General features: G+C 42.5%; 1 protein-coding gene and 1 pseudogene across 1 annotated transcript; one reads left to right on the forward strand and one right to left on the reverse strand.

Moving 5' to 3' along the window:
• Positions 1–8,755: 8,755 nt before the first annotated feature.
• The window catches only part of LOC119525179, a 113,765-nt pseudogene continuing 98,221 nt past the window's right edge, over positions 8,756–24,299 (reverse strand).
• On the forward strand, positions 9,465–13,224 carry LOC119525180 (melanoma-associated antigen D1-like). The gene is given in 10 exon segments (XM_037823781.1): positions 9,465–10,121; positions 10,232–10,295; positions 10,520–10,599; positions 10,769–10,860; positions 11,082–11,161; positions 11,255–11,297; positions 11,561–11,623; positions 12,207–12,319; positions 12,556–12,942; positions 13,116–13,224. Coding segments are annotated over 9 exon segments (1,572 nt in total). The 3' UTR covers positions 12,936–12,942; positions 13,116–13,224.

Raw genomic sequence — 24,299 nt, forward strand, 5'->3', positions numbered from 1 at the left:
TTCCCTTACCTCTTTATCTCCTCCTTTAGCACTCTATATCGTCCCTCCTCCCCCTACATGTCTTCTCCCCTCTACATTCTATTTATTCTCTTTCCTCTTATTTATTCTATTTCAACATAGTCTCCATTCTTTCTCCACTCTCTTATTTCTGAATTCCATTTTCTTCCCTTCCAACTGCTATTTTCATTCATTCTTCCACCATCCCTGTTTTTTCTTTGTTCTTTTATCCTCCATCTCTTCCTCTTCAACTTCTCTCTATTCTCCTGGCATCTCTTTCTTCATTTCTGCCTCTCTCAATGCTCCCTTCTAACAATAGGATGGTGACAAGTGAGAAAACAAGAATAGAATGGAATCAGTATGTATTTAAAATGGTTGATCAACAGGAATAGGTGATAAATTTGGGGAATAAGGAAGAGGAAGGTATTATGAATAACTCCAAGTAAAATAAGAAGAAAAAGAAACTACCAAATATAATTTTTTTAAATCTACTTATAAAAAACAAACTATCATTCTAAATAATAAAATAGTAAAGGCATTCCAGGAAAAAGAAAGGGATGCTAATTATCCCATCATTACACAATGTTATTCTTGAGGTTCCAATGAATTATTTAGGACAACAAAACAAAATAAGTGTTATACATACCATACAAGAAGTGGTCAAATGATTTCCTTTTCTTATGCTATGATTATATATTAAGAAATGTCGATAGAATAAAAAAGTTGGAAAGCACTAGAATTGGGGGATTTTTGCTTCCAGAAGGATGGAGTAGACATACTTTTCCCTATTCTTCCCACTAAAAATAGGTAAAGCCCTAGATACTATATATAAAACTAACATAAGAAGACCCTAAAAATTGGAGAAAAGGTAGCAAATCATCTAAGGCCCTTGGAACCCAAAAAACAACATGGCAGAGAGTTCCCTGCATTTTCTTTTTTTTTTTTTAATCTTCATTTTATTGAGATATATTCACATACCACGCAGTCATACAAAACAAATCGTACTTTCGATTGTTCACAGTACCATTACATAGTGGTACATTCATCACCCAAATCAATCCCTGACACCTTCATTAGCACACACACAAAAATAACAAGAATAATAATTAGAGTGAAAAAGAGCAATTGAAGTAAAAAAGAACACTGGGTACCTTTGTCTGTTTGTTTCCTTCCCCTATTTTTCTACTCATCCATCCATAAACTAGACAAAGTGGAGTGTGGTCCTTATGGCTTTCCCAATCCCATTGTCACCCCTCATAAGCTACATTTTTATACAACTGTCTTCGAGATTCATGGGTTCTGGGTTGTAGTTTGATAGTTTCAGGTATCCACCACCAGCTACCCCAATTCTTTAGAACCTAAAAAGGGTTGTCTAAAGTGTGCATAAGAGTGCCCACCAGAGTGACCTCTCGGCTCCTTTTGGAATCTCTCTGCCACTGAAGCTTATTTCATTTCCTTTCACATCCCCCTTTTGGTCAAGAAGATGTTCTCCATCCCACGATGCCAGGTCTACATTCCTCCCCGGGAGTCATATTCCACGTTGCCAGGGAGATTCACTCCCCTGGGTGTCTGATCCCACGCAGGGGGAGGGCAGTGATTTCACCTTTCAAGTTGGCTTAGCTAGAGAGACAGGGCCACATCTGAGCAACAAAGAGGCATTCGGGAGGAGGCTCTTAGGCACAACCATAGGGAGGCCTAGACTCTCCTTTGCAGCAACCGTCTTCCCAAGGGTAAAACCTGTGGTAGAGGGCTCAACCCATCAAACCACCAGTCCCCTATGTCTGTGGTCATGTTAGCAACCATGGAGGTGGGGTAGGCGAATACCCCTGCATTCTCCACAGGCTCCTCAAGGGGGCACTACATCTTTTTTTTTCCTTGTTTTTCTTTTATTTTCTTTTTGTTTCATATATCCCATACAAGCTGCTGGAGAATTTGGCTAAGTGTAAGCTCCATCATCATAGACAAACAACAACAAAACCCTGCTCTCCCTAGCCCAAGGAAAAAGACAGCCTAGCAAGACAGAAAATTTTTAGAAGAGAGCCACTGTATTCTTGTGAATCACCAGAGGAAAGTCTGCAGCTCCACCCCTGCCAGCAAAGACAAAGTAGGGACCTGTCCTAGTTTGCTAATTTAGCTGCAGAATGGGAAACACCAGAGACAGATAGGCTTTTATAAAATGGGGGTTTATTTCACTTCACAGTTACAGTCTTAAGGCCACAAAGCGTCCAAGGTAACACCTCAGCAATTGGGTATCTTCACCGGAGGATGGCCAATGGTGTCCGGAAAACCTCCGTTAGCTAGGAAGGCAGCTGGCGTCTGCTCCAAAGCTCCGGCCTCAAAACAGCTTTCTCCCAGGACGTTCCTCTCTAGCAAGCTTGCTCCTCCTCAAAACATGCACTCAGTGAGTTCCCTCTCTTTGAGTCAGCTCATTTATATGGCTCCACTGATCAAAGCCCACCCCGAATGGGCAGGGCCACGCCTCCATGGGAACATCTCATCAGAATCATCACCCACAGCCTGGTGGGGCACATTCCAAGCAAATCTAACCAGCACCAAAACATCTGCCCCCAAAAGACTACAAAGATAATGGCATTTGGGGGACACAATACATTCAAACCGGCACAGGACCCTAGACGTCCACACTCACCAGCTGTAATGAGGTCTCCAATACCCCAACAGGGTGGTGTCTGAGAAGGGTAAGTGAGGAGAGGGAACATTTATCTCCCGGAGGCAATGATGAAGTCTTCTTCCCATGGTAGAGACTTTGTACACAACCTCAAACACCCCTAACTGGTGGTAATGAGATGCTCCATCTCCTAATCACTAGGATGGTATCCAAAGAGGCCTAGTGAAGAGTCAGAATGTTTATCACCACTCATCACTAATGATGACACCCATCCACCATGGTCTCAGTAGAGGCCACATGAGGAGAGGTAATTCGGCACCCAGGCCTTTTCCAACCAGGATGGTACCATTTCTGAAATAGTAGACTTAATAAAAGAATTTGCTAAGAGCAGCTGGCCACTAGCTCTATTTCAAAAATCATTCCATATATACTACCTGAATGGACACTGCTTCTGCCACTACTGAACACTGGACTCAGCCTGCTGCCCTTGGTCCTGCTACTACTGCTGTCCCTAGCAATTGGCTTTTCTCATGGCTTCCAATACCACAACCATGGCAATGAATCACCTGTCTTTGTATCTCTGAATCACTCTTTGCACACAAAAATTTAGATTGGAATTGTGACTGGTAGCAGCAAAAGGTTAACTCAGCAGGCATGGGGTGTTCAAAAACTGCACATTCAAAAGAAAGGTCTGGCCTTGATGGGTTCCTGGGAAATAACATCTCAGCCCTTGAAATATCCTGGCTGATAAGTCTTTGTTTATCTGAGGTCTTGTGCCATACCAGATAATTAGCAATGAGATTTTTGGTGGGGCCTTGAGATATACAGTATCAGTTTGACCTTTGGAGGGGTTGGAGACTGAGTAACTAAGGTCAGCCATGTGGGCACTCCATTCCTATGTAACCAACATGCAATAAAGACCCTGGACACCAAGGCTCAGGTGAACTTCCCTGGCTGACAATACTCCATACCTGTTGTCACACACCATTTATGAGAGAATTAAATGCTGTTCATGCAATTCCACTGGGAGAGGGACAGCTGGAAGCCTGCACCTGGTCTATCTTGGACGCTGCTTTATGCACCTTGTACTTTTGCTGATTTTAATCTGTATCCTTTTGCCGCAATAAATACTGTAAGTATTTATTAATAGTAAGTAAATATTTATTAATATATAAGTATTTAATATTTGTTATTTAATTTTTATTTTATTTTATTTTTATTTATTTATTTTTAATTTTTAATTTTAATATTTAACAAATTAAGTATTAATAGTAAATAAATATGTGTTTATTAATATAATATTTAATCTTTAATTTTTAAGTAATACTTAAGTAAATTTTAAGTATTTAATATTATTTACAAGTATTTATTAATAATAAATAAATTTATTAATACTAAAACTGTAAAGTATAACAGCATTTCTGAGCTCTTTGAGTCCTTCTAGCGAATCTGAGGGTGGTTTGGGGGACTTCTGATCACATTCTCTTAGCTGCCAGGGGGATGTGAAGAAATAATTATCCGGCTTTTGTAGATTTTGCAGTTGGAACTTGTTCTAGTTTGCTAATGCTGCTGGAATGCAAAACACCAGAAATGGATTGGTTTTGATAAAGGGGGGTTTATCTGGTTACACAGTTACAGTCTTAAGACCATAAAGTAAACAAGATAATGCATCAACAATCAAGTACCTTCACTGGAAGATGGCCAATAGTGTCCAGAAAACCTCTCTTAGCTGGGAAGGCATGTGGCTGGCGTCTACTGTGGAGTTCTGGTTTCAAAATGGCTTTCTCCCAGGACGTTCCTCTCTAAGCTTCAGCTTCTCTCCAAAATGTCACTCTCAGTTGCTCTTGGGGCATTTGCCCTCGCTTAGCTTCTCTGGAGCAAAGTCTGCTTTCAAAGGTCATCTCCAAAATGTCTCTCAGCTCCTGTGCATTCTTCAAAGTGTCCTCTTGGCTGTAGCAAGCTCGCTCCTTCTGCCTGAGTTTATATTATTGTTCCAGTAAACTAATCAAAGCCCATGCTGAATAGGTGGGGCCACACCTCCATGGAAAATTATCCAATCAGAGTTATCACCCACAATTGGGTGGGGTGTATTTCCATGGAAACAACCTAATCCAACTGTTACAACTTAATCCCCCCAACATGTCTGCCCCACAAGATTGCATCAAAGAATATGGCTCTTTCTGGGGGGCATAATACATTCAAACCAGCACAGAACTGTTACATAATGTAGAGCACACACTATATTACCTTACTAAAATGTGAAAAAAAAAATTAAAATGCATCTGGCTCTAGGATTTCCAATAACTATCTGTAGACCTGTATACAACTCCTACAGATAAGACAGAGACTAACAACCCTAAAGGAAAATGGGCAAAAGACTTGCAGAGGCACATTACAAAAGAATTCCAGTAGGTCCATTGATATATGAAAATGTGTTCTCCCACATTAATTATCAGAAATGTAAAATTAAAACAAGAAGATACCAATACATATACATCAGTCTGGCAAAAATTGGAAAAGTTTTACAATACCAATCACTGAAACTAAAATGAGTGACCATCAGTGGTGGAATGGTTGAATACACTGTGGTACATCCATATTGTGGAATATTATACAGCAGTTTAAAAGAATGAGTCAGAGTTAGATTAATTTTAAGTAAGATAAATAAAGCACATTAAAATATATATAGTATCATCTTAATTTTTGTAAAACTAGACAAACAACTTTTTGACCACGATAAAATATAAAATTGGTTGTGAAATGCATGACTGTCAGGTGAGGGTGGAGATGAAAGAAATGAATGGGAGACAGTAGGTAAAATAATACAATTTAAAATAATGATAAATAATACAATTAAAATATTTATAGTACTTATAATATAATCCCATCTACGTAAGAAGATAAGTACATATATATGTATATGCATAAAGCGATGTATGAAAGGGTAGCATCAAAATCTTAATAGCAATTACCTCAAGACAGAATTGTGGTAATGTTTACTTACTTTCTAAGATATTTAGGTAATGTTCGATTTTTTACTGATGGATATACATTATTTATATAATGGGGGGAAAAGTGAAGCCATCATGGGAAAGAAAAAAGAATGCCTGTCAGGTTTCTTGCTTGAGCAACAAGTGAGGTGGCTGATGGAATTCAATCACTCAACAGATACTACTGAGTATGTAAAATATTCCAGGCATAGTTCTCGTTAGCTCCTCAAGGGAGATTCTAATTGGGAAGAGACGTGGATGACTAGAGGAGACACACAAAGTGTTGCTGAAGTGAAGGATATATACAAAGGAATCAGTTTGGGACATGTTAATTTTGAGAATACAGAGAGATAGGCAATTGGAGAAGTGATGTAGGCAGTTAGATTATGGATCTAGAATTCATAGACCAAGTCTGGACTAAAGATACATATTTGAAAGCTAACAGCATATAAAATAGTGTTTCAAAACTTCTTTCCTTAGTCTGATCATGCCCTACTGCAGACACTTTACAGAGGGAGTACTGAGGAAAAACAGGTAGCTGACAGGTGAGGTTGCTATGCAACAGATGAGAAAAGTCATCCAGCCAGGCAGAATTGATGTTGGCTCTTGTAGACCAAATGCTGCGGCCCTTCCTAGTATTAACTTCATTTTATATTCAGGCTCTTGGCAGGAGCTGATGCCAGAACAAATGTGAAATGTGCAAACATCTGCCTTGGATTTGGCAAAACTATCAGTTCAGTTTGAGTCATATCACATCTGTGTATCATTTTCTGCCTTTTTTTAGTTTCTTCCGTCATTCCGGAAGCACAGCAGCACGTGTGTCTTTGGGTAGAACCTTAGTAAGTGCTCCCTGTGCTTCCCAGGGAAGCACAGGGAGCATGTTGAGAAACTAGGGCTCAGAGAAGTTGGGTGACTGGAGGGGGCTCAAACACCTAGCAACAGACAGGTCTGCAGTCCATCCCAGGAATTTTGAAGCCCAGCCCAGCTTCTTTGTGCAAGACTACAGCTGCCCCAGTTTCCAGCCTTGGAAGGAACTAAAGCAGACATTGACTCTGAACCAGAGCTTACCATGGCTCAGACTCACAAATGCCTATTTATCCAGTTTGCTCCAGCGGGCACAGCAGGAAGGCCTCAGGGTCTGCATGTTTCTGCCACTCAGCAAGGAGGCCTGTCAGTTGGATCAGAGAGAGTAGCCCCAACACCAATTCCCATACCTGGATGGACCCACATAGAGCAGACAGGAGGTGAGAAAGGGAGTCTTAACTGCTGTCCCCTTGACTGAAGAACAGGAGCTTGGGCCCTGGAGAACACAAACTTTGCTTGTTTAGGACAAATGTTGGGAAGGGTTGTCTGTCGCCTCCGCCTCAGGAGAGGATGGTACCGCAGTTCCCCAAGCCACACTAATGGAACATGGGCTTTGGAATCAGGAACTCCCAGACCCCAAGTTTGCATTACCTGTTTACTGGCTCCCTGGTTCTGTCTAATTCATGCAATGGGTCTGTGCTATTTGATCTGTAAAATGGGAATGCTATCGACCATCCAGGGCTGCTGTGAGAGGAAGACAAGCCCCAGCACAGATCTTGCTGTGATTTACAAGCTGTGCTCCTCCTTCCCCAGCCCCTACCTTTCCCCAACACAGCATCTGAGTCCATTTCGGGAGCTGCACAAAAGGCAGAAAAGAAGCTGATGTGCTGTATTAGTCTGGGAGCTACTGAGGAGTCCACGTAGAGTCACGTGGCAGGCACAAACTTAACTGCTACCTCTGATAGCGTGTCCTCTCTAGCCATTCCCTTTCCAGGGTCCCAAAGTACATGAGCTCAGCAGGGACCCAGCACTTGTTGCAATTAGAGACCTCACACAGTGACCTAAGTAGTGCTGAGCAAGGGGGGTGGAGATGCTTGCTGACCTGAAAAGAAGGGCCTTGAAAAGGGAGGGATAGAACACAGACGCATTGCGGAAAAGATAGACAGCCTGTGTGTGAGGCAAGGGGTGAGACTCAAAGGTACTGCGCATCTGTTGGGGGAGGGTAAGTAAAGGAAAGGGAGGAACCGTTGTATACCGCTGACCTGGTTGGTGGTGGGGTGGTGTGTTGGCAAAGGGGCGGGACCGGTTTCCAGTACACATGCGCATTGTGACCTCCAGGACAGCTGTCGTTGGGAAAGCAGGAAGGACTCTATTTTATTTGGTCGCCTGGTTCTTGCGCATGCGGGCAAAGATCTGAGGCGGTGGGTGGTGTATTAGGCGAAGAGGCGGGGTCGTCTAAGCTGCCGCGCTGGCATTTTCTCCTGGGCTAGGAGAGGTGCGGCTGCTGCGAGCCGAACACTGCAATCGAGATCCTCTGAGTCGTGAAGAAGGGAGGCAACGAGGGGGTTGGGGTTGGGGCCTGAGGCAAGGTGAGAATCAGCCCCGAGACAGGGCATCCGCCCCTTGGTGCGGGCCTTCCATTTTTTTATCCCATTCCCTTTACCCCGGATTCTGAACCCCCTTCCACTCCCCGAAACTCGATTCACACCTCCAGCTCGATCCTCCCTGATTTAGAATCCCTGTTTACCCTCTGAACCCCTGTCCAATCCTTCCCATCGCTCTGAATCCCCAGGTTTCTCGACGTTGATCTGTTACACGATTTCTACTGATCCGAAACCTCCATTCAACTTCCCAGATTCCATTGCGAACGCCAATCCAATCTTCACGGATTCAGAGCTCTTATTTATCTGCTCCCCGAACTCTGATTTGAAGCTTCTCCCCATCAGTTGCTTCTCGGGATTCATAACCTCCGTCTGGACACCATTCACTTTTCCCACCCCGATCTACTCACATTCGGCACCTTATTGGCCCCCACAGTCAAACCCCAGCCACCCGTCTGCCAATTCAGACCTTCGTTTTTGCCCTCTGTAATATAACCCCAGCTCCTCTTCCATAACCCCCAGGCTCCACTCTTGCCAGAGGGACAGGAGCCATGGCTCAGAAAATGGATTGTGGTGCAGGCCTCCTCGGCTTCCAGGTGAGATCTCTGCTCCCCATCCCACCATTTCCCCAGCCGCCAGTTCTCCCTGAGCTGCCCAAACGCCTGCATCCGATTTTGCCCTCTTCCGTGCCTAGCTTCCGTAGTCTTTCAAATTGTCTTCCTTTAGCGAAGTGGGGTGGGGGGTGGGGGGTGGAGCGGAGAGGGGCGTCCTTTTTCATCCATCAGTCCCTGTCCAGAGATAAAGGAGACCCTGTTAATAGTCAGGGCAATATGCCCAGAGAATGCGGGTTGGGTAAGGAACCATTTTTATTCCATAGTCCTGACAGGTGCAGAGCAGTGTGCCGCCCCCTCCCCCAATTCCCCGGATTCCACAGTCTTGTCTCCTGCATTCCCCATGCCTTGCGACCCACCTTTTCTCCCCAACTCCCTGCTCCACCTTCACTCCACTTCCAGTCCCAAGTTCCTATCATATGCTGAGCCTGCTCTGATACTTTGATAGTGTATGAGCTAGGCACATTCACAGTTTATCTCATTAACTCTTGAATGTAACTCTTGCCAGCTAGAGAGCATAGTCTTAGTTTTACAGAGAAGAAAACTGAGTCACAAAGAGGTGGAGTGACTTGTCCAGGGTGATATGAGCAGAGTCAGTAGTGGTGGATGTAGAAAGAGGAAAAACCTCAGGCCGCATCCTTGGGTTGCTCCTGGCCTTGGTTGGAAATGAAGCTCCTCCCTGGAAGACAGTGAAAGAGAAGCTCAGGACTTAGGGTGACCCGTGGTTAGTGGGTCAGGCTATCACTGCAGGTGATGGTTTAGGGGGCCTTCCTGGCAGAGATAGGGTAAGGAAACAGAACTATCTGGTAACCTTAGGCCTTCCTTCTCTCTGGTGATGCAGATAAATAGCTTGAATATGGAAAAGAACAGCAGTGGGGATCACAGGTGGGCCCAACTTACTACAGGGACCTGGAGGTCTGCACCAGTTCCAGTGACCACTCAGAACCCACCTGGCGCACCACCCAATCTACTCTGGCAGACCCCATTGACTTGGCAGAACCCTTCAGGCTGGCAGAACCAGACAGCCAGGCAGACCCCACCAGCACATCAAAGCCACTCACTTAGGCAGACCCCACCAGTTTGGCAAAATCCAGTTGCTTGGCAGAACCCAGTGATGTGGCCAAACCCAATAATCTGGCAGAACCCAGTGATCTGGCCGAACCCCATTGTCTGGTCTGGCCCTGTTGTCTGGCTGAACCCAATGACCTGGCAGAATCCACATGGATGGCAGACCCCACCGGGCTGGCAGGGCCCTCCAGACTGGCAAGGCCCTCCTGATTGGCTGCTGCCGCCCAACTGGACACTGCCACCTTACTGGCCGCTTCCCACTGACTGGCCACTCCCACCTGACTGGATCCCTACTGACTGGCCAGTTCCACCTGACTGGCAGAACCTACGACCTTCACCAAACCTGCGCCCCTCCCCCAACTTGCGTGCCTTACAGAACCTGGGTGTCTCACAGCCCTGAGATGTGGCCTTTCTTCAGGAAAGAGTAAGAGCTATAACTCCCCAGTGACGTCTTGCTCTTTCATCCTCCCATCTGTAATTCAACTGAGTTTTCTTGAAAATGTCTAACTTTAATGATTTCTTTTTCCCTCCCAGGCAAATAAGCTGGTCAAGTACCTGATGTTTAAAGACTACACGAAGGTGCCCATCAAGCGCTCAGGTAGGCATCTAGTGACCTCTCCTTGAATTCTCCCTTCCCCCTCATTCCATGTTCTGTGGGCATCCCTTTACTGATGTGACACTCCCCATCTATCCCCTCCTTCCATGGCTGGTTCTTCTTTTTCCACCATTAAGGAGCCTGGCTGTGCTACCCTCAGCCACTTACAAATGGCTACAGCTTTGTGGCCCTTGCTCAGCCCAGGTGCTCCCTCCTCTCTCCTACAGAAATGCTGAGGGATATCATCCATGAATACACTGATGTTTATCCAGAAATCATTGAACGTGCATGCTTGGTTCTGGAGAAGGTGAGAAGGCAGCCCTGAGGGACTGGAATGATGGGGAAAGTCTTGATTTCAAGATTCATGATGTTCCTACTAGGAGTTCAGGATAAGTCTCACAGGGAGAGGAATGACTGCCTGTGGGTTGCTTATACTATATTTTGTTATTTCGTAGTCTATTTTCTTCCCCCTGTAGAAATTTGGGATCCAGCTGAAGGAAATTGACAAAGAAGAACACCTATATATTCTCATCAGTACCCCGGAGTCCCTGGCTGGCATACTGGGAACGTAAGATGGGAAAGGAGTGGAACATTGCCTTTCTCGATGGTGCTTTATTTCTTGGAATTTCAAGTAGGTTAGGATACAGGGTTCAGGGTCACATAGTAGGTCATGCAGAGAGCCAGAGTAGAATTCTACTCTCGCCAAGGAATATTGGGGAAGCTAGATGGGTGAGGGGGCTGTCTTATGCAAATGGCTGCTGAAAATAATATTCTTTTTCACTCTTTTAGGGCTAAAGACACACCCAGATTGGGTCTCCTTTTAGTGATTCTGGGTGTCATCTTCATGAATGGCACCCGTGCCAGTGAGGGTAAGTGGCTAGACGTGCAGCTGGGTGTTGGCCACAGCTTGATTTCCATGTGCTCATTTTTCATCCCTTATCTCCCCTTGCTTCCCATTGTAGCTGTCCTCTGGGAGGCACTACGCAAGATGGGACTGCGCTCTGGGTATGATTGGGCTCTCTCATTTCTTGCCTATTTGTATTATCCTTTGGCAACAGAGGATGGTCTCAGGATTGCATCAGCCTGGAGGTCTGGTATGGGAGGCGGGGAGAGGTACAGGGCCTAGGGGTCTGACTTGGGTAGATGTCTGCCTCTTCTCTCATCTCTGACGTCTGTGCTGGAAAGCACTTTTCCATGCTTGGAAATGACAGTGCCCACATCTGGGCACTGTCATAGTCTCTGATTATGTGTTCATTTTTTACTGTTAGGGTGAGACATCCCCTCCTTGGAGATCTGAGGAAGCTTCTCACTTATGAGTTTGTAAAGCAGAACTAAGTTATGCGTAAGGGGCTTTGTCTCTTTCTCATGAGCTCTGTGTACCTCAGAAAGCCCTTCCAAAGCTTGTTTCTTACACTAACTATACATGCACATATACACATAGAAACACATGTGTACCTAAGAGTATTTACTAAATATACTTGTGGTTGAATTTTTCTATTGTAGTTGTCTTAGTAGTAAAGCCTGGCCCCCATTTCCCAAGGTAGACCTTTCCAAGGCTGGGCTAGGCCAAGGCATTTGCAGTGCAGTTTAATGGACCAGTCAGTGACTCATTGACAAAATTATAAGAACCTGAAGCTGGGACTATGACAGAGGGGGTAAGATTAGGTTTTGTTCTTTCTATGACCCAGAACCAGAGAAGCTGCTCTTGAGTGACTCTTCAGTATAGGAAAAAATAGCACAGTAATTCAAAGTTCTGATTATTAGAGGGTAACTACTACGGATTATGTTTAGGAAGAGTCCAGAGGGGGAGTTGCTACCTGAAATCTGTGGTTTTAGAATCTGGAGTTACTATGCATTAGTAGACTACAATTCTGCCTAGCTAGATACAAATATTTTTCTCTCTCTCTTTCTAAGGTACCTGGACTACAGACGAGTGCCCAACAGCAACCCTCCTGAGTACGAATTCCTCTGGGGCCTCCATTCCTACCATGAAACTAGCAAGATGAAAGTGCTGAGGTTCACTGCGGAGGAAATAAAGGAATTGCACCTGGCATGATAGATCAAAGGATGGGATATCACTAACTGGGAAAGGCCCAGGGTAGGGATATGAACCTGGGTATGGCACATGGTAGGTGCCTCATTTCAGGTGATATTTGTTACTGTTATGCAAACAGTAGGACAAAATAGGGTGTTTAATATGTAGTTGGTGCTCAATATTTATTAAGTAATATTAGTATGGGTTTTGTTTTCTATTCCTCATCTCAGGTTCAGAAGAGAGACCCTCGCGACTGGACTGCACAGTTCATGGAGGCTGCAGATGAGGCCTTGGATGCTCTGGATGCTGCTGCAGCTGAGGCTGAGGCCTGGGCTGAGGCCAGAACCCGCATGGGGATTGGAGATGAGGCCACGTCTGGGCCCTGGAGCTGGGATGACATTGAATTTGAGCTGCTGACCTGGGATGAGGAAGGAGATTTTGAAGATCCCTGGTCCAGAATCCCATTTACCTTCTGGGCCAGATACCACCAGAATGCCCACTCTAGATTTCCCCAGACCTTCGCTGGCCCCATTATTGGCCCTAGTAGTGCAGCCAGTGCCAACTTCGCTGCCAACTTTGGTGCCATTGGTTTCTTCTGGGTTGAGTGAGATGTGGGTAGGTACCTCACTTTGAATTGAGGCATATACAGTCCATTGAGGGGTATATTTATGTGCATAAGCTGGGAGTCATAGAAAACCCATGGTTTCTATGGTGAAGTATGAGGAAGCACTATTTGCTTTTTGCTATATATCATTGATCTTTTTATTTGTTCTTTCTTATATTCACAGATATTGCTAATCAGGTGCAATGGTCTTTCCCCTGAGTGAGGCTGAAGCCTCAGATTCCTTCTAAACACAGCTGTTTAGAGAGCCATACTTTGTTGACTGAAAGTGGCATGCAAGATGAAATTTATTTGCTGTTTCTTGTCTATTGCTTTTTTTTTTCTTGTGTGCTGTCAAGTTTTGGTATCAGAAATAAACATTGAAATTGCAAAGTGAATTAGATGTGCTCATTTTTTTCCTGTCTTCAGGGAGAGATCAGCGTGTCTACCTGGGAGAGATAGGACCTCAGTTCTAGTCTAACGGGCAAATTGGCTTTCAACAGGTAGAAAATGTAGGGAAAGCAGGCTAATGGATCAAAAAACAAAGGAGAGGTCAATGAATGCAAGTGTCATTGAGATCCAAGAACTAGTATAATTTATTCAATAAATATCACTTAAGTGCCAAATATGTGATACGAATATTGCTAAGGTATCCTGGAGTGACATTGAGAAAGGTGGAATAATGAAGGAGGGTGGAGGTGGTCAGTTAATATTTAAGATGACAGAAGAGGTAGAACTCCAGGATGATGACAAGTTCCAGGGAGTGGGTGGTTGACAGGGAAGAGAAGATGACATTTCCTGGAGGTTGAAAGGTCAAAGACCTGGTAGACCAGGGTTGCATTTAACAATGTGAAAAGTGAAATAACCCTAGGGTGGTGGCAGGAGTTGGAGTGGAAAGGAGCACTATGAGCTAGGTGCCAATTTCTCCAGTGTGAGTAAGATATCATACTTAGTTATGTTACCCATAAGGGGATGGGTCTATGAGCATTCCTCCTCCTCCCCATCTGGAAATGCAGCCCAGGAACTCTCCTGGGAAGGCTTCACAATCTCCCACCCCAGCAAAACCAGGGTCTCACCACAGAGACAGTCAAAGTAGGAATGCCTTACAGTGGTCTTTCCAGCCCCCGACACAGATGCGGGGAGAAAGAGGAACGTTTGTTACTTAGAGAACAAGAATTACAACAAAGCTGGGCAGACTTTTGACTCACTATGAACAGGGATTTGATTTGAGTACTGAAGTCTTCACTAGAAGCAGAGCTCTCCACATGAGGATGAAATTATGCCTAGGCCCTGACTTCCTCAGGGACTTAGAATTATCTGGGACATGTGGGCAAGGGCAGAGACAGGACCTCTAGAAGGTAAAAGAAAGTAAGAGCAAAGGCAGTTTGGCATCCTAAGAAATGCTCATTAGCGAGTAGGGATGGTGCTCAGGCTTCCTCAGGCCCCTGGGTAATGTCCACATTCTAAAAGGAAGAAGACAGCAATGTAGAGCCCAGTCCTTTCCCTGTCCCCCTCTTTCAGCAAGGCTGGATCCAGACCGTCGCTCAGGTAGGTCTGGAGGAAATCTCAGCATGAGGACTTCTTAGCAGGTGCTACTCGAGCCCTGCCTCTCTATAGTATCTCAGGTCCGAGTTGTGATTTCTGCATTTCTGGATGGTTATTCTATTGGTTGGTGAGAACACCCAGACTCTGGGGGCTGGCAGGGGGTATGTAACTTTCTCTGGGGAAGGGGGCGTTCACCATGTGCTCTGTCCACAGCCAGCTTAGGCCACAGAGTCCCCCACCTACCTCAGGCTTCTCCCGGTGTGTGTTCACTGCCACTACATTCAGGTAGATGGACTCCACTTTGCAGCCTCAGGAAAGAACAACCCGTCAGCAAGTTCCTGAGTAAGCACAGGACTTCCATGAGGTGTCATCCCCCTCCCTATCACCACTTACACCCCATTTCCACACTGGGTATAGGTTGTGACTGCTCTGTAGAGAGACTAGCTGTGTTGTGTGTGAGAAAGACCCCAGGCCCAAGAAGCAGCAGACAGGCAGCCCTCCCAGCTCTGTCCCTGACAGTCTCTGAGTCCCCTGAGCCTCAGTTGCTTATTTGTAAACAGAGATGGAGATGAGAAGAGATGATCTCCCAACCCTTGTGGTCTATGTGATAGCAATCTAATCTATATGCTATTAATGGCACTCTATGTATCCTGTGAGACATGTTAGGTGTTGAAGTGGTAGAAGACCTAGGGCCACTGCCTTGGGACAACCACTTCCAAGTAAAGTTTATTTGCAGAACAATGTGGTTAAGGCACCATCGGAGTTGTGGAAGATCATAAGGGAGTTCTAGAGAGCCTAAAGAAGAAAGAGGGAGATGGCCCAATTGAGCCCAGAGGACCAATTCCTGTGGAAGCCTCTTAAACTCCATTACCTTGGGTTGCGCCCTACTCCAGGCTTCAGTACACCATTCTGCCCTGTTCATACCCCAGAAAAGATTTGATTCTCTCCCTTCCCTGCTCATGAAACTTGAGTAGCTGCCTGTGCTGGTTTGAATCTGTTATGCATCCCAGAAAAGACTGTGTTGAGAGGGCAGACCTATTGTGGGTGGGACCTTTCCATTAGGTTGTTTTCATGGAGATGTGACCCCATCCATTCAAGATGGTCTTAATTCCCTTGCTGGAGTCCTCTGCAAGAGGATAAAAGGCAGAGACACTTCAGAGAGAGCTGAGAGAAGCTAAGATATATAATCCAGAGTTTGCCCCCCTGGAGAAACTAAGAGAGTTGCTAAGAGAGAAAATCTCAAGTTTCCCCAGCAGAAGCAAGAAGGACCCACAAGAGAAGCCCAGATGGAAGCCCAGAAACATTTTGGGGAAAGCTATGGAAACCAGAAGCTAAACCCAGGAGAGGGCCAGCAGACTCCATATGTGTACTGGAAGTGCACATATCACTTCTATCCAAACCTTCCCATGGGACAGAGGAAACCCAGATGCCATCGGCCTTTTCTCAAAGAAGGTATCATCCAATTGATACCTTAATTGGGACATTTTCATGGCCTTAAAACTGTAAATTTGTGACCTAATAAACCCTCATTGTAGAAGCCAATCCATTTCTTGTATATTGCATTTTGGCACCTTTAGCAAACCAAAACACTGCCTAATGACCCAGGAGAGAGTCTATACTATGCAGGCTATTTTTTGAGGACTTTTTTCAATAGTTGTTCCTCTGTTCTTTGGGTTCCCAAGTCCAGTCTGCCCATGTCCTTCACCTGCCCCTTTCCCAACCCAGCTAAACTTATTAATCTCCTGCTGCATGTAAGCCTTTCTGCAACTTAGTGCTCTGGCAGAAACAGAGAAAGTTGTGGCCAGGTCCTGGATTTAGAGGCATCCCAATCCATCCCTGTTCTCATCCTAATAATGCCAGTCTCGCCTCCACCAGCACATCCAAATACCCACCCAGGAAACTTGCCCCAGGGCTCTGCTGGGCACACATTATTTTGAAAGGATATAGGCACTTAGGTGTCTTGTACTGGAAGTGCACATATCACTTCTATCCATTGGCCATAGTCTCAAGACCCCAACACAACTGCAAAGGGGGCTGGGAAATGCAGGGGACAGCATGGAAATTCAGTAAGTACTAATCATTTTTCCAAAATGCTGCATTCTTCTTATCTACTTTCATAGATGAGTAAACTAAGAGTGAACAAATTCACACCACTGGGGAAAGATGGAATTAGGAGTTAGGACACTCTGATGGCAAAATTCAAGTTTTTTCCAAAACATTCTGCTGCTTCTGTGCTCTGAGAGCTCAGAGTATCCCAGCTCTTTTCCAAGAACTCGCCTGTCCCATCACTTACAATGTTTGTTGCATGCAGTGGTGTTCTGGTAAGTGCTTAACAACAAGTTCCCACCATGGCCAATTTCAAGCTACCAATTTCGCTGAAAACAAAGGTGGGATGAAGTGCATAAAATACAGTGTCTCAAGCCAGTGCCTGCAGGCCCCTGCATCCTACTGGTCACAAGCAATAAAAATTTTTCTTGTCAATTTAAACAAAATAGAATTTGTTAAAAATTTGAAAACTGGATAGAAAGCAGGAAGTAAAAAGACAGGAATAGTCTGATTAAGATGCTTACCTGGAGATGAAATCATATAAATCATTTTTTTTTCAACCTTGTGTCAATCACTCAAGTTTCAAAGTCCAGGGAGAGGTCATGTGATTGTCCTGGTTCAGTCCTTCAGGTTATCACCAGACAGACTGGCACAGACAGACATGCACCCAGTATGTACACAAGGGAATAGGGAAGGAGCCAGCCAGGGTGCCAAGATAATTTCCTACCAAGTTTCCTTTTTCTTGTTTCAGTCTTTCCCTATTACTGTAACTCTTATACTATTTTCTGGAGCTTTGAGAAAGATGGTTCTGCCAGTTTTTGCTTGTTGCTTAAGGTTCGGGGGGTGTGGGGACAGAGCTGTGGAGCTTCTCACTCTGCCATCATGATGATGTCACCCCTTGACATGGAAGTTTTTAATCTCAGTCAAAAGTAAATCCATGGTTTTGTCCCATTTAAAAATATCCAGTATTTACCAAGTGCATGCTATATGTGAGGTACTGTTTCAGGTGCTTTCCAGATATTGGATGTGTTGTTGTCATAACAACCCTTTGAGGTATTGCTCTTCCCTATTTTACATGCGAGAAAATGGGCTCAGAGTGGTATCATTTTCTGATACTGCACAACTAGTAAGTGATAGAATCATTTTGCTTCAGACGGAAATAAAGTTTTTGTACCACTTCTGTTCTATCATCTCGATTCTTTGGGCAATGTGATCCAAAAAATTACATAGTTTCATTTAAGAAACACCCCAGTTCTATAAGAAATGAGGCAGTTAGGTTTGGTGGTAGTGTTAACATGTCCCTTCCAGGCATTCAGCTCCAGAGTCCATGCTCTCCTTGTTGCACCCAGCCCTGCATGACTTTTGTTTCACTGGTTTTATAGAAGTACTTAATTAGGTATGTAGAAGTTTGTGCCACTGTAAGCATAATTGTCAACCACTAATTTTCAGTCCCTCAAAAGCACTGCCCTACCATGTTTGAAATCCTTTCCTCATGCTAAATATTTCTGCTTTCTGTAAGATGAACTACCTAAATAGCTTAACAGACATAAACTAGGTTTGTTTGCATGACAATTAGAATATTACTCTTGATTTCAAGTTAATTATCTAACCTGCTGATCTTGAGGGGCAGTCTTTTAACCAAAGAAATAGGTCTGTCAGTACCTATTAATTCTGATAATTGGTACCTTAATTGAAAATATATGATTTGTAAGATGAGCCATCTTGCTTTTGACTGCATATTTAAAATATTGGAAAGACTGAATTATCTAGGAAAGTGTACAAAGCCATTCAAAATGTCATAAATGTAAGGCAGATTGCTTTTTGGCCCGGTGCAAGGTCTCCTGGGCTTAAATCCTAGCTCCAACATTTTCATGTTAAATGACCTTGGGCTTATTATTTCTTAACCTCTCTGGCCTTCATGTACTTTACAGGGAAGAGGGGATGATACTACTACCTACATTATTGGGTGTAGTGAGGATTAATTGAATTGCTATAGGTAAAGTAAATATCTGGTTTCGTAATTCCTTTTTTCCCTAAGCTTGGTATTTATCCTACATGGTTTATTTTACTCTTTTTTACTATGGTGAAAAAACACACAATATTACCATTTTAACTGTTTTTAAGTGTACAATTCAGTGGCATTAATTATGCTCATAACATGGTACAACCATCACCACTGTTTTGGTTCCAAAATCTTTTATCACCCCAAACAAAAATTCTGTTCCCATTAAGGAATAAATCCCTATTTGCTCCTCCTCCAGCCCCTGGTAACCTCTACTCTACTTTCTGGTTCTATGAATTTGCCTATATTACTATTTCATATAAGTAGAATTATATAATATTTGCCCTTTTGTGTTCGCCTTCTTTCACTTCCAAGGATCATCATTTTGTAGCATGTATCAGAATTGTATTCCTTTTTACGGTTGAATAATATTCCGTTGTATGTATATACTATATTTTGTATATCCATTCATCTGTAGATTGACACTTGGGTTGTTTCCACCATTTGGCTATTGTGAATAATACTGCTATGAACACTGGCATACAAGTATCTGAGTCTCTGTTTTCAATTCTTTGGATGTGTACCTAGGAGTGGAATTGCTGTGCCATGGTAATTCTATGTTTAATTTTTTGAGGAACTGCCAAACAGTTTTCCACAGTGGCTACACCATTTTATATTCTGACCAGCAATGTACGAGAGTTCCAATTTCTCCATATCCTAACCAAACCTTCTTATCTTTCATGTTTTTTACTATAGCCATCCTAGGAGGTATGAGGTGGTATCTCATTGTGGTTTTGATTTTTATTTCCATAAGTGACTAACACATCGAGCAATTTTCATGTGCTTACTGGCCATTTGTATGTCTTCTTTGGAGAAATATATATAGAAGTTATTTGCCCATTTTTAAAGTGGGGAGTTTATCCTGTAGTTGAGATGTAAGAATTTTTTTATATATTAAACCCTTATCAGATATGATTTGCAAATATTTTATCCAAGTATGAGGATTGTCTTTTCACTCTCTTGATAGTATCCTTGGATGCACAAAAGTTTTTAATTTTAATGAAGTCCAAATTTTTTTTCCTTTTGTTTCCCTGTCTTTGGGTATTGTATTTAAGAAACCATCGCCAAGGTCATGCAGATTTGTGCCTCTGTTTTCTCTTAATGGTTTTAGCTCTTAAATTTAGGTCTTTGATCCATTTTGAGTTAATTTTTACATGGCGTAAGATAAAGGGTCCAACTTCATTTATTTTCACGTGGATATCCTGTTTTCCCAGCACGGTTTGTTGAGAGACTGTTCTTTGTCCATTAAATGAACCTGCTACTCTTGTTGAAAATCAGTTGGCCATAGATGTGAGGGTTTATTCCTGTTCTCTAACTCTATTCTATATGTCTGTAGGTCCATCCTTATGCAGTACCACAATGTTTTGTTTACTGTAGTTTTGCAGTAACTTTTGAAAGCAGGAAGTGTGAGACCTCCAGTTTTGTTCTTTTTCAAAATCGTTGTGGCTATTCTTGATCCCTTGAAATTCTGTATGAATTTTAGGATGAGATTTTCCATTTCTGCAAAAAGTGCCATTTTAAATTTTATAGGAATTGCATTAAAACTGTATATCACTCTCAACGGTATTGTCAACTTAATGATAGTAAGTCTTCCAATATGTGAACCATGAGATGTCTATCCATTTATTTAGATCTTCATTCATTTCTTTCAGCAATGTTTTGTAGTTTCCAGTGAATAAGTTTTGTGTCTCCTTGGTTAAATTTATTACTAAGCATTCTATTCTTTTTCATCTATTTAAATAGAATTGTTTTCTTAATTTACTTTTCAGATTGTTTATTGCTAGTAAATAGAAATACAACAGATTTTTACATGTTGATTTTGTGTTGTGCAAAATTGCTGATATTGTTTATTATTGCTAACATTTATTTTTAGATTCTTTACAGTTTTCTATATAGATTATCATGCCATCTGTGAATAGAGATAGTTTTATTTATTTATTTCCAATTTGATACCTTTTTTTTTCTTGCATAATTGCTCTAGCTAGAACTTATGGGACTATGCTAATGATAAGTGGCAAATGCAGGCCTCCTTGTCTTGTTCTTGGGGGAGGGAGCTTTAAGTCTTTCACCACTGAGTGTGATGTCAGCTGTGGGTTTTGCATATATGGCCTTTGTCATGTTGAGAAACTTACCTTATATTCTCAGTTTATTAAGGGTGTTTTTATCATGTGAAGTATTTGATTTTACCAAATGCCTTTTTCTGCCTGAATTACGGCAATCATGTTTTTCCCTTCATTTTATTAATGTGACGATTAATTACATTAGTAAATGTACAATCAAATTAAATACTTACATCAATTAACTTTCATTTGTTGAACCAACCTTGCATTCCTAGGCTAAACCCTACTTGGTCATGGTATATAATCCCTTTAATGTGCTGTTGGATTTGGTTTGCTATTCTTTTGTTGTGAATTATTTCATCTGTCTTCACAAGGGATATTGGTCTTAGTTTTTTTTTTTTTCTTTTAGTGTTTTTGTCCGACTTCAGTGTTAGTGCAATACTGGCTTCATAGAATGAGTTAGGAAGTATTCCATCTCTTATCAGTTTAGTTGAGTTCACCAGGGAACCAAACTTCTAGGCTTTTCTTTCTTAGGAAGTTTTTGATTGCAATTCAACCTCCTTACTTCTTGTAGGTCTCTTCAAATTTTATAGTTCTTCTTGGGTAAGTTTCTGTATTTTGTGTTTCTGGAAATTTGTTCATTTCATTTAGATTATCCTATTTATTAGCATCCATTCTTTCATAGTATTCTCTTATATTACAGTAATGTTCCCTCTTTCATTTCTGCATTTAATTTGTTAATTTGAGTTTTCTCTCTTATTTCCTTAGTCAGACAAGTTAAGGTTTGTCAGTTTTGTTGATATTTTATAAAGAACCAAGTTTTGGTTTCATGGATTCTTTTCTATTGTTTTTCTGTTCTTTAGTTTATTTATCTCTTTTATTATCTTTATTATTTCCTTCTTTTTGCTAGGTTTGGGTTTTATTTTTTCTCCATTTTCTAGTTTTTAAATGTTTACAGATACACTATTGATTTGAGATACTTATGCCTTTTTAATGTAACAATTACAGCTATAAATTTCCCTCTGAGCACTGCTTTTGCTGCATCTTACAAATTGTGATAAGTTGTGTTTGCATGTTCATTCATCCAAAGGTATTTTGAAATTTCCCTTGTGATTTATTCTTTGACTCCTTGGTTGTGTATGAGTCTGTTTAATTTTCACATATTTATGAGTGTTACAGTTTACCTTCTGTTTGTGACTTCTAGTTTCATTCTGTGTTACTTTGGATATATAATGTCCTGCCAAAAGCTGTGTTCTTTAATGCTATCTTGTGGGGGCAGATGTTTTAGTGTTGATTGGGTTGGAATCCTTTGATTGTTTCAATGGAGATGTAACTCAATCAACTGTGGGTGAAAGTTTTAATTAAATTATGTTCATGGAGATATGGATTCTGCCCATTCAGGGTGAGTCTTGATTTAATCACTGGGACCTATAAAAGAACTTACAAACAGAAGGACCTCAGAGCAATTGAGAGAGACATTTTGGAGATGGCCACTGAAAGCAAACTTTTGCTGACACTTTGGAGATGCTAGCCCAGGGTTTGCTCTGGAGAAGCTAAGAGAGGACAAAACGCCCCAAGAGCAACATTTTTAAGACTGTACAGGAGCTGAGAGAGGAGATGGAACACAACCCAGAATCAGCAGATGCAAGCCACATGCCTTCCCAACTAACAGAAGTTGTTCAGACACCACTGGCCTTCCTTTGGTGAAGGTACATGCATACTGATGCCTTAATTTGAACACTTTCATGGCTTTCAGACTGTAAGTTTATAACCAAATGAACCCCCTTTATAAAAAACCAATCCATCTCTGATATTTTGCATAATGACAGCATTAACAAACTGGAACAGATTTTGGTAACAGAGAAGTGGGGTGTTGCTGAGTTTGCAAATACCAAATGTTGGAATAGCTTTTTAAATAGATAAGGGAAAGATGCTGGAAAAATTGTGAGGAGCTTCAGAAAAGGCCTAGACTGCTTTAAAGAGACTGTTGGTAGACATATAGACTTTTAAAACAGCTCTGATGAGGACTTGAACAGAAATGTTGAATGTGTCATTACAAACTGGAAGGAGGGTGATCCTTGCCAAAAGTGGCAGAGAATTTGGCAAAATTGTGTCCTGGTGTTGGATGGAAGGCAGAATTTGAAAGTGACAAGCTGGTATACTCAGCTGAGGAGATCTCTAGACTACATGTGAAGGATGTAGCCTGGCTTCTCCTTGCAGCTTGTAGTAAAATGTGACAGGACAGAGATAAGCTGAGAATTGAACTCTTGGGTACAAAGAAACCAGAAACTGATAGTTTGGAAAATTCTGGGCTTCCAAAAAGTAAGACCCCAGAAGCTACAGTCCCATGTGAGGATAGAACCAAACATGGAACCCAACTGCCATTTCAGTACAAGCCAGGAATGGAGATGGAGTTATCCAGAAAGGATTTGTAGAAAGTCCTATTGTCTGACAGTTTTGACCCCTGTAAACTGCATGCAGATTTTGTGAGATCTGTATAGACAGAACCATTGCCAGTCTGAACTGGAGGGGATGGAGAAGGAACAAACTGAAAGAAAGATTTCTTCAAGGAAAGAATCATGGAAGTTAAGGTCTGGAGTCAAGAAATCTTGGACAAAGAGGGCAGAGCAACCTGTGCACATGGAAAGGGTGAGTCTGCCCTTGAGACAGAGGGTGGGCCTGCCACCTGGCTGCTCAGGAAGAGTGCTGCTGCTTCAGGATTAGGGAGAGCCTGGCTGCCACCCCACTGTTCAGAGAAGGGAGAGCATTTGCCCCAGAGAGGCAGAATCCAGGAAGCACCCTGATGCTTGAGGATGGTGAGGCCAAGAAGGAGGTGGTCTCCCCAATGTGTGGGTATGTTGGAACACTCTCCACAGCATTTGGAAAGAAAATGGCTGCAGCTTAACCCTTGGAAAGTATGGGACTGCCACTCTCTCAAGCCCCAAGGGTAAAATATCATTGAATAAATGACTCTCAGACTTTGAAATCTAATGGAGTTTGCCCTGCAGGTTTTAGGAACAGTTTCAGTCCTGTGAACTCTGTTTTCCTTTCAGTTTCTCCCTGGGCAATGGGAATATTTATCCTATGACTGTCCCTCCTGTGTATATTGGAAGCAGATAACTTGTTCTAAGTTTCACAGGTACAGAGACAGAGGGTAATTTTGCATTAGGACAGACGATGCCTGTAACTGATTTTCATGGGATCTTGTACTTACCTATTGTTACTGAAAGGATTTAAGTTTTTGTGATATTGTGATGGGGTGAATGTATTTTGTATTTTGAAAAAATACTTCTTTTGCAGTCCAGGGAGTGGAGTATGCTAGTTTGAATATATTATGTCCTGCCAAAAGCCATATACTGTAATGCTATCTTCTGAGGGCAGATGTATTAGTATTGATTAGCTTGCGATTCTTTGATTAAGCACTTCCATAGAGATATGACTCAATCAACTGCAGGCAAAATATTTGATTAGATTATGTCCATGGAGATATGGACCCTGCCAATTCAGAATGGGTCTTGATTTAATCACTGGAATACTATAAAAGAGCTCACAAACAGAAGAACCTCAGAGCAGCTGAGAGAGACATTATGGAGGCAGCTGCTGAAAGCAGATTTTGCTGACACTTCAGAGATGCTAGCCCAGTATTTGCTGTGGAGAA

The sequence above is a fragment of the Choloepus didactylus genome (assembly GCF_015220235.1).
Source record: "Choloepus didactylus isolate mChoDid1 chromosome 24 unlocalized genomic scaffold, mChoDid1.pri SUPER_24_unloc2, whole genome shotgun sequence".
In the NCBI taxonomy this organism is placed as follows: Eukaryota; Metazoa; Chordata; class Mammalia; order Pilosa; family Megalonychidae; genus Choloepus; species Choloepus didactylus.